This window comes from Chelonoidis abingdonii, chromosome 1 (genome assembly GCF_003597395.2).
Source record: "Chelonoidis abingdonii isolate Lonesome George chromosome 1, CheloAbing_2.0, whole genome shotgun sequence".
Classification (NCBI taxonomy): Eukaryota; Metazoa; Chordata; order Testudines; family Testudinidae; genus Chelonoidis; species Chelonoidis abingdonii.
In genome coordinates, this window is record NC_133769.1 from 224,814,577 (window position 1) to 224,831,516 (window position 16,940).

General features: G+C 40.9%; 1 protein-coding gene across 3 annotated transcripts in view; it reads right to left on the reverse strand.

Moving 5' to 3' along the window:
• Window positions 1–16,940, reverse strand: part of POLA1 (DNA polymerase alpha 1, catalytic subunit) — a 360,332-nt gene that overhangs the window by 300,890 nt on the left and 42,502 nt on the right. For 2 of the 3 annotated variants that reach the window (XM_032772417.2, XM_032772415.2), the window contains exons 15-22: window positions 11,085–11,242; window positions 9,274–9,358; window positions 7,636–7,697; window positions 5,979–6,068; window positions 3,202–3,318; window positions 1,760–1,935; window positions 1,016–1,145; window positions 417–536 (exon numbers count right to left, since the gene is read on the reverse strand). In XM_032772417.2, the coding sequence (XP_032628308.1) occupies window positions 417–536; window positions 1,016–1,145; window positions 1,760–1,935; window positions 3,202–3,318; window positions 5,979–6,068; window positions 7,636–7,697; window positions 9,274–9,358; window positions 11,085–11,242 (938 nt within the window). The remainder of the gene's footprint in view (window positions 1–416; window positions 537–1,015; window positions 1,146–1,759; window positions 1,936–3,201; window positions 3,319–5,978; window positions 6,069–7,635; window positions 7,698–9,273; window positions 9,359–11,084; window positions 11,243–16,940) is intronic. The other variant, XM_032772418.2, reaches the window with a different exon arrangement.

Genomic DNA, 16,940 nt, shown 5'->3' on the forward strand with positions numbered 1-16,940 from the left:
TGGATTTGTAAAAGCAGCAAAGAATCCTGTGGCACCTTATAGACTAACAGACGCTTTGGAGCATGAGCTTTCGTGGGTGAATACAGACGCTTTCGTATTCACCCACGAAAGCTCATGCTCCAAAGCATCTGTTAGTCTATAAGGTGCCACAGGATTCTTTGCTGCTTTTACAGTGTCCTTTTAAACCATAGGCTTTTCACTTCACACTTATGACATCAGTTGTTATAATATCTTAGAAAAAGTTCTTGTTGATCTGACCACAAACTATTCCTGTGATTGGATATAATTACTTTTTCATGTTTTCGTAAGAAAATGATGTGCAAAGGAAAAGATATTAGTGTTTTTATAAAAATATATCTAAAAAAAAAAAAATCATAGAAGCAGCAAGTCAAAACAAGAATATATTTGGGACCCACCAGCTTCTGCTGAGGCTTTTTAAAAACTTGCTTGTCAGGCACAATATAGTCTCTCTCATAAAAAGCATGAAGTAGCAGGAACTCATTACGCTCTGATCGACCACCCATCATTGTCCTTGACTGTGGGGGGAAAAAAAAAAGAAGAATTCAAAACAAACTAGAGAAAGCAAAATACTGATGCACAAAAATGAATTAAGACAGATTTCAACCAGATACAGTCTTCTCACATATGCTTTTTTTTTTTTAAACATGAAGTAAATATCCATTTTCAAGTTTATGTAATTTTGTTTGTGGGGATTTTGCACCATACATAAACAGGTTTACCAAATGATTCAACCATCTGTCCATTTTCACCTAAAATACTTTCATAGTAAAAACTCTCTAAAGTCAGAGGAAAAAAGTCCCATGGAGGTCATCTAAATTTGAATGTACTCCAACTATTAGTTTTCATCTCTTTGAAGGACAAAGAATGCAAACTCTTCACAGTGCATTGTTAAGAAATTTACAAGCACTGACTCAGATTGAGCATTAATCATACCAAACACAGAAAGCACATGGCAATAGTTGCTTTTTAGGTGAAGGGAAAGAAAACAAATTACCATAACATTCCCAGAGATGTTTGTAAGCTGCAGGGCTAGGGGAAGAACATTCAGCTCACACATGATTTGCAGAATGAATCTGGCATCTGTCCAGGTGTTCTCCAGCATGTACAGTAAGTGAGACGAATCACTGGGAAGAGAGAGAGAGAATGGCAAGTTTAAACCTAAAACATGTTGGTATGAATTTTGCGGAAGAGTAGGCCTAAATTCTGTATCATGGCTCTAAAAATCTCTGTAGTGTACCTGTGCCAAATTATGAAGCAAACTCATTTAGTTGCAAATAGTAATTCAAGGATTAATAGAATAAACAATGTACCTAAAGTAACATTTTCACTATGTATCTCTATTTGAATGAAGTAAGCCACAATCAGCAGCACTGTTCTGAGAAACAGTGTTTGGAAAATACTTTTATAAGATGAAAAACACTAGGTATTAGTACTCTGCTACTCAATCGCACATCTGCCTGATAAATCAAGTACAAAATTGTATATACACCTCTACCCTGATATAACGCAAATTTGGATATAACACGGTAAAGCAGCGCTCCAGGGAGGCAGGGCTGCACACTCCGGTGGATCAAAGCAAGTTCGATATAATGCAGTTTCACCTATAACGCAGTAAGATTTTTTGGCTCCCGAGGACAGCATTATATCGGGGTAGAAGTGTAAATAGACAAATTAAATTAAATTAAATGCTGCTCCATTCCCCAACACAGAACCGTGTAAAAAAAACTGAGCATTATACCTGTACATATTTCTTATTTCTTCTGGTGGAATTGTTACCCTCTCGATTTTCAAAATCTGATGGACCAATTCAGATAAATGGTAGCTCTTGCAGCGAATTAATTCCTTTGCTGAAATTTCCACATCACAGATCATCCGACCACAGGCTGCATTCCTTTCAGCAAAGCCGCCTCGACCCTTATCCATGCAAAAACAACAACAACAACAACAAAAAAAAAACCCATCACGTACTCAAATATATGTATACAGGGCTTCATCCAAAGGCCACTCAAGGCAGTTGGAATCTCCCATTTAAATCAATGGATCTTGGATCAGGTCCTAAAGGAATTTTAGATATATTTCAGCAAAGCCTGTGGATATGAAGGACTGAGCACGTGACTCCCTTTAATAGCTAAGACCCAATCTTGCAAACCCTTGCATGTGCTTAATTATTATTATTATGTAGCCCCACTGAAATGTTACAACTCTCAGTAACAAAATGAAGCACATGCAAAAGGGTTTGCAGGATCAGGAAACTAAGAATGAATGTCTGGCACAGACTCTGAATTATTTTTTTTTTTTTTTTTTTTTTTTTAAGAGCATAATTTTTGCATGCTAACAAGCAGTTTAGTATTTGACAGCACAAAAAGTCATAACAATGACAGGGGAGGAGAACAAAAACACGTTGGTGGGGAAAGACAGAATGAAGTGGACACAAAAAAGTATCAGCAGCGTATGGTGAAGGGAAGAAGAAAGAGAGAAGATAAACAAAAATGAATGTTTAACTTAAAATGGAATTTTTGCTATCAATTTAATTACTGGTAAATATTTTAATTGTCTTTATAGCTAATAAAACAAAAATATCTCCTCCCCTTAAAAAAAATTTCAATTGTCTTTCCCCTACTTTTTCCAATTTCAAAAAGAATGTGTATGCAGGATGAGGAAATTCCTTATAAAAAAGAGACATTAAAGCACTGAAGTGTTTTGTGGTTGTGATGAAAACAGAAAAAAGCATAGGCCTCTAAAAAAAAAAAAAAAAGCTATGTAAGAAGGGAGAGCTGTAGTTAAGTATTCAGAATGTCATGTTCTCAGAATAAGAACGTAATAAAACTAGTGAAATATAATTTAACTACTCTCTATGGGATGATTCACCAGTCAATCCAAGCCACATTTTCCCCTCATTATACAGTTGCACTAGACAAAAAGACAAAGACATCTTTTCTCTATTACAGTTATTAATCTGTCATTACCACCATCTAGTTAAGAAATGTAAACTAAATTTGCCTAACTTGAAAATTAGTTTAGCTTATTACTGTAATAAAATAGTCATACAAACATTCATTATGTCTGAACTGGGGATGCAAGAAATCCAACATGACCAACAGTCAAAATGCATTAGCTAAATTAATTCATTTTAAACACATGTAATGTAAAAGAACTTGAGAGACTTAAGCAATCTTTTACCCCAAGCTTTGGCATAATGGACCTCCTTAGTCGACCTATCTTGGACCAGTGAGGGACTTTGCTCACATTAATTCTCTGCAGCAGCACTTCCAGATCAAAGCCATAAATATTATGACCCTTGCCACAAAAAGAAAGCAACAGAAAAAGGTTATAACAAATGCAAATTCAAGGACCTACTTTCATGTGTTTAGAATTCCTTTGCCCTTTGTATTTTTTTTTTTAATCTAATTGATGGCATCATCAGCATACCTCTTAGTGGAAGTCCTTACTTCTAAGGGAATTTATTCATCAGCAGGACTCATTAGTCCTGATGTCAACAACACTGCTCAGCAAAATACTGAAATAAACTTTGTTTCATTATAATTGGCTCTCAGTTTATACAGGTTCTTTCAATTTCATTCTCATGCCTCACAACTAAAGACAGACCACAATTTAAATTCTCTATTTAACCACATGTGAAGACATGTTTAAATAATTCCTTCTCCCTCCACTCATAAAACCCTCCAAGTACTGATGCAAGTCATATATTCAGGGTATCCTAGTAATACCATTTTCAATGTATCATGGTACATAAAGGCAGAGTTCTGACATATTTAAATCAAACACAGCTAAACAATGTCTTTTAATCTAGCACCATCTGGAAAGTTCAGATATGAAGAGAAACATAACCATTTGTTCCCTGAAGGTACTAGTCCTAATCCTCAGCTGAAACCAGAAAGAACACAGCACAACTCAGGAAGTGGGAGGAGTGCAGAAGTATTTTTAAAGACACTTTTCTGCTCTTGAAGAAGGGTCATTGTGCACCACGCTGAAGTCAGTGGGAACTGCAGGTGCTTAGCTCTGAAAAATCAGGCCACTCAGGCCAGGTCTACACTGCGACTTTAAATCGGTTTAATGGCCGATATACCGATTTAACGCTGTATCCGTTCACACGACGTTGTCATTAATATCGAGTTAAACGGCTCCTTAAATCGATTTCGGAACTCCTCCCAAACGAGAGGAGTAGCGCTAAATTCGATAGTGATAACTCGGATTAGGGTTCATGTGGACGGAAATCGACGTTATTGGCCTCCGGGCGGCATCCCAGAGTGCAGCACTGACCGCTCTGGACAGCAATCTGAACTCGGATGCAGCGGGCAGGTAAACAGGAAAAGCCCCGCGAACTTTTGAATTACATTTCCTGCTTGTCCAGCGTGGAGCTCTGATCAGCACGGCTGGCGATGCAGTCTCAAATCCAAAAAGAGCTCCAGCATGGACCGTACGGGAGATACTAGGTCTGATCGCTGTATGGGGAGACAAATCTGTTGTATCCAGCTCCGTTACAGAACACGAAATGCCAAAGCGTTTGAATAAAAAACTCCAGGATACACAGCGCTGTGTGACAAGCGTAACGGGAAGCCAGAGACTCAAATGGACGCTCATGAAGGGAGGGAGGGGGTACTGAGGACTCCAGCTATCCCACAGTCCACAGCAGTCTCTGAAAATTATTTGCATTCTTGGCTGAGCTCCCAATGTCTGTAGGTTCAAACACAGTGTCTGGCGTGGTTCAGGGAACAGCTCCTCAGTTTATTTCCCCCCCCCACCACGTGAAAAAAAAAAGGGAAAGATTGCTGTGCTATGGCGTTTGCTCAATGCACTCCGCGAAAAAGGCGCCAAAGGGTTGTCTGCTGCCTTCACAAAGGGAGGGGTGAGGCTGTACCCAGCACCACCCGGGGCAGTGTTTTCTGCCCCATCAGGCACTGTGCTCTCAACACGGAAGTGGGAACTATGGGATAGCTGAGGAACAGCTACCCACAGTGCACCGCTCCTGAAATCGATGGTAGCTTTGGACCATGGACGCAAACAATCGATTTCGGGATCCCACTGTGGACGCGCTAAACCGATTTTATTAGATCTGTTTTGTAATATCGGTTTAAGCTAATTCGAAATAATCATGCAGTGTAGACGTACCCTTAGTTATCTAACTTGGGGTATCCAAAATTTTAAAGTGTTAATCTCAGCATTTTCACTGACAATCTTACCACAATAATTATAAAACTACTAGGGAGGTACATGGATATTTGTTGCCAGCCATTACTAATTTTGCCAGCACTGCTCACTTCAGTAATTTGGTTATCCCTCCATCCTATTTATTCATTATTTTTTGTGAATTTTTTTTTATAAAGTCTGCTCCGTGTTATTCAAAAAGAAAGTTTCAAAAACAATTTAAGGATACTCAGTAAAGTACACTCACTAATAATTTAAAATATCCTAATCACTTAAAAGGAAATCAATTATTCAAGTAAAAATAAATCTCACATTTCCCATATAAAGCATCTATCAAGTACAAAGAAAGGCTTATTGCCACAAAATAAACTTAACTGACCAATGGATTCTTTAAAAATATATTTTGTCATGATTTTGTTATCAAACTATCCAAATAACATTAACAGAAATTACATGAGTACTTGGACAGATGATGAATAGAACCATAAGTATCAATATTCCACCTTCTCTGGTAAACCCAAAAGCTCTTCTTTAAATTAAGGAAGGTCGTTATGTTTTCAATAATATTTAAAGTGATAAGGGCTACAACATACTCCTGAAGAGCAATTCAATATCGTATGTGTAAGTATGTACACCAGTTCTATTTTATAACTACTAAAGCAAGTTAAAATCATGATGCAGAGTGAAATAAATGTAAAAGCTTTAAGGACACAAAGAAACCAAGAATTAAGTTAACATCTGCCCAGTCAACATATTTCTTAGTTTATATCTATTAAAGTCAAGTTACTCACCACAATAATATCTGGATCAATTTTGTGAATCTTCGCAAGGAAAAAACCCAGCAATGTCCTTTCCGTTGCAGCAATCTCTACGTTAGAATTCTAAGAGGAGCAAGAGGGAGTACCTGGTTTCAATGACCCAATAAATATTAAAAGTATAAAATGAAAACCCTCTCCCTCACTCACGAGTTATAAGACAACAACAAACACTGCAGAGTTTTTTCCTTCATAATTGAAGCCTTCTTGTTCTCATGCACATGGCTATAGAAAGCTTTTCTCACATACCGTTTTCTGCTTTGCTTTTTGGTTTCAAAGTGTTTCAAGAATCTTGTTAGGAGTCAGGAACAGCAAAACAGTACTACATATGATATACATAACATTTGCCCACAGGCTTAATATCACACACAAAAAAAGAGTAGGTTACATTTTTGTTCTGCCAAACTTTTTAATGCCTCTTTAAAAATGAAAAGAGAATTTTTTTAAAGAAATTTTGATGGACTTTATGCACATGAAAATGAGAGTCCAACACAGGGGCAGACAAAGTTTTTGGCCTGAGGGCTGCATCCGGTTTCCAAAATTGTATGGACGGCGGGTTAGGGGAGGCTGTACCTCCCGTAACAGCCAGGCGTGGCCCAGCCCCCACCCCTTATCTGACCCTCCCATGCTTCTCACTCACTGATGCCCCCCTCGCCGGGACTCCTGCACCGTCCCCTCGCCCCCTGCTCCCTGTCCCATGATGCGCCGCCCGCCACTCACCCCCCCGAGACTCCTGCCCCATCCAACCATCCCTTCTCCCTGTTCCCTGACCGCCCTAAGAACTCTTTCCCCACCCCATAGCCCCATCCAACCCCTTCTTTCCTTCCTGACTGTCCCCCCGGGACTCCTGTCCACATTCAACCCCCCTATTGCCCGCCCTCTGACCATACCAACCCCTATCCACACCCCCACCCCGATGACCACCTTGAACTCCCCTGCCCTCTATGCAACCCCCCCACTCCCTGACCCCTTACCATGCTGCCTGAAGTACAGGTGGCTGGTGGCTCTACAGCTGTGCTGCCCAGAGCGGGCAGGACAGGCAGCCATGCTGCCCGGTTGGAGCCAGCCACGCCACCGCACAAACACAGAACCCCGGCATTGCAGTTGCACTGCCCCAGGAGCTTGCAGCCCCGTCACCCAGAGCATTGCATCAGCAGTGGAGTGAGCTGAGTCTGTGGGGGAGAGGGAACAGCAGGGGAGAAGCCAGGGGCTAGCATCCTGGGGCAGGAGCTTAGGGGCCGGGCAGGAGGGTCCCGCAGGCCAGATGTGGCCCACAGGTTGTAGTTTGCCCACCTCTGGTCTAACACAAGCAGCTTGAAATAAGTATAACAAAATAAAATACAATGTAAAACTGCCCCATAAAGCTCTGCCAATGTACCTCAAATCTTATCATCTGTAACATTCTTCCTGAACCTTTTGAACTGCCAACTGTGCCAAATTATATGACAGTTTTGTAATCTAAGTACTGACAGATCAGCAGGTATGTTTTCAAAGATGATGTAAAGATGTGAATGTACATTTTCAGAGACAAAAGCTAGTGCTGTAAACTGCTCCATCCAAAACTCTTCTCCCACAATTCAAAGGCAGTATCTCAAAAGGCATTCTATTCTGAATGCTAAGAAAAAAAAGTTACCTTGCTTTTAATGATTTCGTTGAAGTCATAAGGGAAAATACAATCATTTGGTTTGGAAATAACTGCAAAAGAAATAAGTGGTTTGGTCTCATTTGAGCATATGGTATGAAAAGCAATGTCATTTGTTAGAAGTTGGGTTTTTTTGGTAAGAATCTCTTTTTAAATTTAAGAGTCTTCGGATCAATGGGTCTGGAAGAAATGCCACCTTATCTTACTATGTAATAACTGTATGCTTGGCACTGTACAAGATACAAAATGAAATCAGGTCCATGCCAAGACTCATCAATTGAATTAAAATAAAGCTATCTACTATAAAACTAAATTCAAGAGTTTAAACTGAATTAAAATGATAGTTTTCTGGGCTGGAAATTGAGAGTCACTAAGCCAGAACACACAAGCAGAAGACAATCTAATCTAACATCTTGCTTGTAACAGGGACATATATTAAAAAAAAAGAAGTCTCAACTACGTTTAAAGAAATTTAAACTCTACCATGGCTTTTGAGTTAAAAGTACATGGATTTTATGTTTTTCAGAGTGGCATTTAGTTTAAAAGAAGTTAGCAATAAATAAATCCAATAAAAGTAAAACTATTAGATGTAGGGTTGGCAGAAATTAGATTTTTTAAATAACTGACATATCAGTTTATTTTTAAGCATTTTTTTTTCTATTTTTAAATGTTCACAGTTGTGGGAAATTACAGGGGGAATCAGGAAAAAAAGAGGAGGGGTAGGCAAATGATTTAACAGTAGATGTTGAGATTCAAAAAGTTAAAGCTTTGTAACTGTTAAAACAAAAAAAGTGTTGACATCCCATGTTAAAATATACAAATTAATATCCATAAATCATACTCTATTAAGTTCCCAAGCAGTATTTTTCTTACTTTGTCTATCTGTAAATTTTGATCATCATCAATGGAAATATTTTTTCGTCATTTGCGTGAGTGGTGAAATTGATATTTATAAATCTTCATCAATAAAAATCTAATCCTTTCAAACCTAAACCCTAATTATAAATCATTAGCCATTCTCAAACTGTGCCATGGGAGCACTTGCAGTTCACATTCTAGCTAATCTATGAGCCTCCAAAACTCTACATGATCATCATTTGGGATCTGGGGCTACGTAAAAGGCATTCTGGGCTGATAATCCAGTTGACCATACCCGCATGCTCAGCTGTGCATCTTTTACATTTTCATATTTCTTAGTTTCATATTATTGTCTTGAGGTCTCAGCTCAGCCTTTTAAAAAGGAGTTCAACTGAAGCTATTGCTGGCCTGCTTCTAGCTGAACTTTTAATTTAAAAACGGTTCAGTCTTTTAAAAGTAAATATTTTTTTTTTAAAAAAAAAAAAGCAACAAGCAGGAGGAGAAAGAGAGGCAGAGGATATTTGGAGGGAGGTTACTTTGCCTTCACAGACAAACCCTAAAGATTTCTACCAAATAAATGTCATAGCAACTAAGTTTAAAAACAGAGAGGAAACCATGGGGTAGTGAAAAAAGATCCACTCATCTCACCTAATTAGCTCTCTCTCCACCACCACTCAGGCATCATCCATTACTGCTTACAGACATATAAATTCTTGCCTGCATTTCTCTCCAATAAAATTGCTCTACCCATAACTTGGTCCAATTACTCACCACAGAAGTGTGTCTGGAAAGGAGGCTGAGGAGGTGCTTTATCCAAACAAAATCTTTGATGGACTAGAGCTGCAACAGCCATGACCTACACCAAGAAATGAGAAATATTATGATAATATACATCTGCATATTTACATCAGGTTAACAGTATCAAGTTGCCTTTATCCCTCCATTTGCTTTTGAACAGCCTTCTCCAGTTATTCCTCCTTTTTAAAAAAAAGGCAATTGCCTACTTTAAGTGAATTTCAGCTGCAAATTGCTCAAGTTTTCAACATTGTTTATTGATCGTACGTAGCACAAGCTACCAGTCAAGAAATACTACTATTGGATTTTGATATCAAATACAGAACCAGGTGAAGAGAGGCAACCCTGCTTCATGAAGAATTTTGGTATTTCAAGATTGAGTTTTGTTCTGATTTGGAACAAAACTCCAGAATGTTGACGTTTTCTGCAAATAGGAAATGAAGCACCAAAGAATGGAGGACAGAGCCTGTGGTCCCCAACCCTGGGACACTCTGATAAGATGACTGCCTGGAACCCTGGGGTGCCGAAGAGGCACAAGCTCTCAGCTCACTGAGGAGCCAGGCTCTTCAGCAAGCCACTAGACCAGCTGCTGAGGATGCAGGCAGGCAAACTGGCAGATTCCGTTGGAACCTACTCTCCGCAGAACGTTTCAATTTTGCTGAATTGACCAAACTGACAAAAAACGTTTTGCTAGAATGCTTCTGACCAGCTTTAATAAGAGAGTTTGCTGGAAACAATTGTCTGTATAAATAATCTGCGACGTTACATACGATCCATACTGGTATCTTGTACTACAGGCTAGTAGGTCAGTACTAGCTTTAGCTTTTTTGAAACTTTATTCTTGTTAGTGCAAGTTTTAGAAAGTTAACACAGTGAGGCCAGCTTGTTAGCTTGTTTAAAATATAAAAAGTTTAAAGCATTTAATTACAGTGGGTAGTCTAAAGCAGTGGTGGGCAACCTATGGTACACAGGCTGCACACGGCCTGTCAGGGTAATCTGCTGGCAGGCTGTGAGACAGTGTTTAAATTGACCACCCACAGGCATGGCCGCCCGCAGCTCCCAACAGCCGCAGTTCACCGTTCCCAGCCAATGGCAGCTGCAGGAAGCAGCGTGGGCCACAGAGACATGCTGGACACCGGTTCCCACAGCTCCCATTGGCCAGGAACACCAAACCACAGCCAGTGGGAGCTGCAGGCAGCCATGCCTGTGGACAGTCAACGTAAACAGTCTTGTGGCCTGCCAGTGGATTACCCTGATGGGCCACGTGAGGCCTGCAGGCCCAGGTTGCCCACCCCTGGTGTAAAATCCACTGCTGTGGTTTTCTATCTGGATGAATAAAAAAAGTGGCAGCAGCACAACAGCTAGTATGCGCGTTTAAATGTTTCCCATTATGCTTTAAAAATGTATCAGAGGTAATCCTTTATTTTAATCAGAATATATAATATGTAAAAGCCACTTTACTGGGTATATATAATCTGTTGTGTGTTTCTTTAAAAGAAAAAGATTTATTTAGTCTACTATAACCAAAGATTGCATTTTGAGGTGTTTTCCATTAAAAAACACAAAATTTTATATACAAACAGACCCTGATCTTGTAATGAGCTCTGAACAGATGGATACATCAGACCACAGAGGGGTTTACCTGCACAGCTCTCATTGCAGAATCAGATCCACAGAATCAGGTCTATTGCAGACATTTGGCTGGTGAAGTTCTTCCAGTTACTAATTCTTACTTAGCATATACCATACAAAAAAAATCAAACTCATCACCAAAGCTGATGATTTACCTCATGCTGATGAGTCTTCACATTCTGAATTGTCCTCATGCTGAGAGACATGATCACAAGAGGAGGAGGAGGAGGAGGATCTTTAACTACATTCACCAACTCAGGTTTCAGTGCCATTGCCTCCACCTTACACCAACTGACTGACTGACTCAAGGGCTCTGTGGAAACAAACGAGCCATTTAAAAGAACAATAAGGTCATGATGGGGGCGGGGGGGAATGATACCTTACAATAACTGGTTCTCCAATTTGTTTTGTCCATGCGAATCCCTCTAAGTGCACCTGAGAAATGAAAATCATCCAATAGCAGCATCTATTTGTGCCCTGTATGTCCTTGTGTCCCCTAACCAAGGGCAGAGAAGCCATAACCATCAGTCAGTTCCCTTGCTCATTCAGAATAATCATTTAAGGGAGATTCTGAAAAACCAGGGAAGAAGAGCAGGTTGTAGGATCCACACCAACAAAATATCCTGAAAAAACAATTACTATAAGTAACTGTTTTTCATTCTTTCAACACTTGTCTATGTGGATACTACCTTTAGGTGACTGGCAAGCAGTGCCTTATCTGGAAGGTCGGATTGAGGAGTCCACTCTACCTCTAACTAGCTATTTTAACACTGCCCTCCCAAATTTGGCATCTGCTCTTGCAGCCACGTCGAGGACATAATGTTTAACAAAAGTGAGGGGACTACTTCAAATGGCTGCCTTGCAGTTCTGAGATAATGTGGATACTTCCTCACCTGCTAAAGCCTGAGCTCTAGTCAAATGACCTGTGGTATTTAGAGGAAAAGAAACATCAACTATATGATAGAAGAATGAAATACACTAGGTGATCCATTTAAATATTCTCTGGGGAAAAAAATGGCATCTCCTCTGGAACCACTACTTACAACAAAAAAGGCAGGGGCATTGTTTATAATGGGCTTTGTCCTAGTCAGGTAGCATACCAAGACCCTCAACACAGCTAAAATATGAAGTTTCTTCTCCTCTGAGTTCACTGACCCTTCTGTCTGACTTAGTGGGGATGATAAAAAGCTGTCTTGAGAGTAAGGTGGTATAGAGTATTCAGAAGAGGGTTCAAAGGGAGGCCTCAAAGGACAATATTATGACCCCATTTGAGAAGTGGCTCTGTAAATCAATGGGATGCAATGCTTAAAAATCTGGATGCAATAGTGTAGGATAAAAACTAACATGATTCAGCGTGGGTGGCATGCCAGAATTTCTGCAAGGGGGGGGCTGTAATTCAACTGAATGAGAATCCAGAAAAATGGAGATGGATGATATAATCAAAGATCTTGGTAACAGGAACGTCCAACAGATCAGGGTTGCGCTAGGCTGCTCCAAAAGAAAATCTTTCCACCTCCAAGTAGATTTTTCATTACTCATCAGGGACTCCTGCATCACCATAGGATTTCTCATACATATAACAGTCTCTGTCAGTGCCGCTTAACCAGCCAACATCCAAGCTGCCAAGTGTAAATTTCAAGTGTGGGGTCAATGTGACCTTTGTTTGGTGACATTATTTCTGAACGGTTTGGAATTGCTATTGGAGGCTGAGTTGACATTTGGAAGTGACCCATTAGCCAAAAATGCCTCAGCTAACAAGGAACTATCGGGATCTGCTGCATTCGGACTTTCCATATCATCCTGGATATTAGAGGGATGGGGACTTTGATTCCACCACATAAGAAAGGTGTCTTGCATGGATCCTGGGCTCAGACCCCCTTTGAAACAAAGAAGACTGGGCACTTTGGGAGTGTCTACACTGCAGCTGGAAGCAAGTCCCAGCCCAGGTAGAGACACTCATGCAAGCAGGGCAAGGGCTATCATACTAAAAATACTAGTGTGGACATTGCAGCTCAGGCTCTCAAGCCCATCCAACTACTAGGCTTAAGACCTTGAGCTGCAAGCCTAAGCACCAACATCCACACTGCTATTTTTATGGTACTAACTTGAGCCCCACTACTAAGTCTCTGTCCACCCGGGCTGGGAGCATGAACATACACTTTGTGTTCTCTTGGATGGTAACTAGGCTTATAATGGGATTTCCCCACTGCTGAAATATTGGTCTGAGGAGGGAACTTTCTGAGGCCATTCATGACAGGTGTTAGATTGTCTGCTGAGAAAATCCACTAAACTGTTGTTGGCTCCCGGAAGATGAAGAGCAATTGTCCATTATACCATGTCCATAATCTGATTGCTTCTTGGGACAAGGACAAAGGATGGGCACCTCCCTCGTGGATTACATCTTACATCATAGATGGATCTGTACAGTGAAATTCTCTAAAAGCCGAGAGCAATGATTTGCAAGCTGATCTGATTGCTTGGATTTCTAGGACATTTATGAGCAGACTCATCTTCTTCTGGGACCATATCCCATGTGTCTGAAGATTATGGTATGAGCACCTCAACCAGTTCCTAAGGAGTCTAATCAATGCCTTTGTGGTGAGGGGCCCCTTTTTGAAGATTCTGAGCATCTGTCCATGAGTTTAGAAATCACCAAATACATGAGCTACAATTTCAACAAATACGCCCGTTTGATGTTCCACAGGTTGATACAGGACTGGCTGAGATTGGATGTAACAGACATAGGTGATGGCTAGTGTCATCACATAAGAGAAAGATGATGCAACCTTACGGTTGGAGATAGGTTCTTGAGTGATTGATTTATCCTGATGTTGGAAAAGACTGTCTAGATAGACAGAAGCTTCTCTTCTGGAAACTATGCCTTTGCCGATTTGTATTCTATTGTCTGCAACAGGCTGAGTGATGATTTGTTGTAGTTTATGATGAGGTCCAGCTCTCTGAACAGGTGGAGGACAAAGTTCAGAGCTGTACCAACATTCTGATGATACCTGCCACCGATCAGCCAATCATCTAGATATGGATAAACAAATGTCTTGTTTCCTTAAAAAGTGAGGTTGCCATAGCTAAATATTTTGGGAGGACTCTCAGTGCTGTACAGCAGCTGAACAGCAGTATCTTGTATTGATAACAACTGGGCCCTCCTGAGAATTGCAGATATATCCTATGGGCTGGCTGGATTGTAATATGGAATCTTGAAGGTAGACAGCCAGAGAACAATCTTAAGCCTGCAAGCAAAGAATGATGGAGGCTGAAATTACCATTCTGGGAATCTCAAGAATTTGTTCGGTCCTCTCCAGCTGAGGATAGGACAATGATCCTATTTTTCTTCAAGTAAGGAAACATCAGGCATCTTTTTTTAAAATTCCACCTCCTCTACGCCTCCGAGGAGAAGCAGGGAGGCCGCTAATTCTTTCAGCTGGTTTTCAGGAGAAGGGTCACTGCAGATGGATGGGGGAGAGGAGGCAGAGACTGGAATTGCATAGCCTACCTAGGGAAGAGGACTTCTAGCACCCATTTATTGTTGGCTATTCCAGTTCAAACATGACAAAATAGGAAAAGATGGCATTCAAAGATAGGGTTCAGGGATGGTTCTAGTCTGGCTAGGTTATGACTCTTGACTTTTATGTCAAACATGCTGTCTCAATGAAGTCACAGTGGCTGGTGACTGCAGCAGGTGGCCTCCTTTGAGTACACATGGGTTTCACCCTCAGAGGATAATCAGGAGGCCATTGTTGAGAATAAGTGGACTCAGATTGAAATCTCTGGTGATTTATATCATGGCCCTGATATGCAAGCTGTTCAGATGTCAATGTGGCTTTGGAGTCTTTCAAGAAACGCAAGACTTCGTCTGATCAACTGCAAAATAAGTTTGCCCTCTCAAAAGGGCAGTTCCTTTAAGTGTTATGTATCTCCTTTGTGACGTCTGACACTTCAAGCCATAAAGCCTCTCCACTGTAGCTGCCACAAGCCACACACCAAGCTGCGGTATCAAAAACGTCCATAGCCACTTGGAGAGATGGACTTTGCCACCAGTTGCCATTCAAATACTCCAGACTTTAATTCCTCCTTAGCTTCTGGAGGAAGCTTGTTCACAGAGGAAGATAACTTGGTCCCAGGCCAAAAAGTCATACTTCGTGAACAATCCTTAGTAATTGCTATGAGTAGTTGGAGCAAAGTGCAGGAGTAAGCTTTCCTTCAAATGAGATCAAGCTTTCTGGAGACTTATCTTCAGAAGTAGCATGTGGCAGGCCAGGCTGCCTAGCTTTCTCCTATGCCATAGGGACTACCAAAGACACAGGGGTCAGAGGTATACAGAATGGTTCGAAAGCCCCTCTATGAAACTTAATATCTTTTTCCCCCCCCACTTGCTTTGCAGTTGGGTGAGGATATCAGGGCCCTGGTATCTTTAGCTGGCTCCAAAATGCCTTCATTTATAGGCCTCACTAAACTGCCCAAAAGAGGAGGAAAGCAAATAATTGATGGGCCTTTTCCACAATCACTGATGTCTCAATCTCCAAAGTATCAACACTTCAAGATACCAGGTCTTGAAAAGTTCTGAAATCATCTGGAGCTGGTATGAGGGCAAAAGAGCCTGCCTTTTCAGGACATCATGATGATGGGTCTGTGGGAGAAGCTGAAAGGCACTGGTCCAGTGGTTCAGGACCAAATTCCTCTTTATCCACTCCCATTCCTGAAAACTTCTGTGGGAGGTCTTGAAACTTGAGGTCATAGGAGAATGAGACCGACATCTGTGCAACAATCGAGAAGGAGACCCAAGTCTAAAAGCAGCCTAGTAAGCCTAAATAGGCATAGCTGGAAAGTTGTATGAATATGGTTAACCAGGTTAGTTAAGATACATTTGGGTAGGCCCCTGCCATCCATATGGTGGGTAAGCTAGGGCTCTGAAATGAGGGATTCTGGTCTGGAGGAATAAATCATCTCCTGACCTTGGACAGTGATGAGGTGAAGGCTCCCAGCGGCACTGGATGGAGAAGAAAGTATGGTCAGGAAAAGGTCTTCTCTATCTGCAGTGCTGATCTTTCAGGTAATGTCTGTACCAGGAGCACAGACATTTGAGTCAGTGCCAGATGATGCACACTCAGTAGAAAAAAATGGTATAGGAAAAGAGAACTTCCATCACCAATAATGCAAAGCCAGAACAATAGTTAGTTCCTCAGTTGACAGTGTCAGTATTTCAATTTTTGGTTTCAAGGAAACTGTACCAGATGTAGGGACCAGAATAGCCTCAGAGCCCTTCAGTACCAAGAAGAAAGTTGAATCATTGTCACTTGCCCCTTTAGCATAAGAGGACTTCACTCTCCTCCAAAGAGCTGAGTGTAAAGGAAATAGCTCTCCTTGAGGCCTCTCAACTTTTCCTTTCTCAAGGAAGAAAGATCTGTACCAGGTACCATGTTTGATCTAATGCTCTGATCTCCTTTACCTCACTGTGGAAGAGGCAGTATTTGTCTTTGTTGCTGGAGCAGCTAACAGTGCTGAGCTTGTCTTTGGCTACCAAGTCTTATGGCCAGTCGATCCCAGATTTGACTTCTTATGGATACCAGCCTTTGCCATTGCATCCTGGATGTCATGGGAGCACACAGAGTAAGAGGTGGAAAGTCCCATCTTGGAGCTCCATGCCCATTCTTGTGGGTCTGAAATGCCCCTCACAGGCTGCTCTGTAAGACACAATTTTAACCTCCTTCGACTTTCTTGTTCTGGAGAAGAGACAACTGGCAAATGGAGCATCTATTAGATACAAGGCTCTCACCAAAACAAAAACAAACTGTCTGGAAGGGGAACAAGCCAGTCACAAGATGGACAGGATTTGAGACTGCTGTTTTAAGTGGTTGTGGCACAAGGTACTGAGAGAAAATAAGGTGTTTTGTTTTGTTTTTTAAACAAAGAATAAACGTAAAGAAAAAATTAAAGAAAATGGGAGAGATATTTAAGGAATTAACCCTAACAAGCTATATAAGGATAGATTTAGAGAA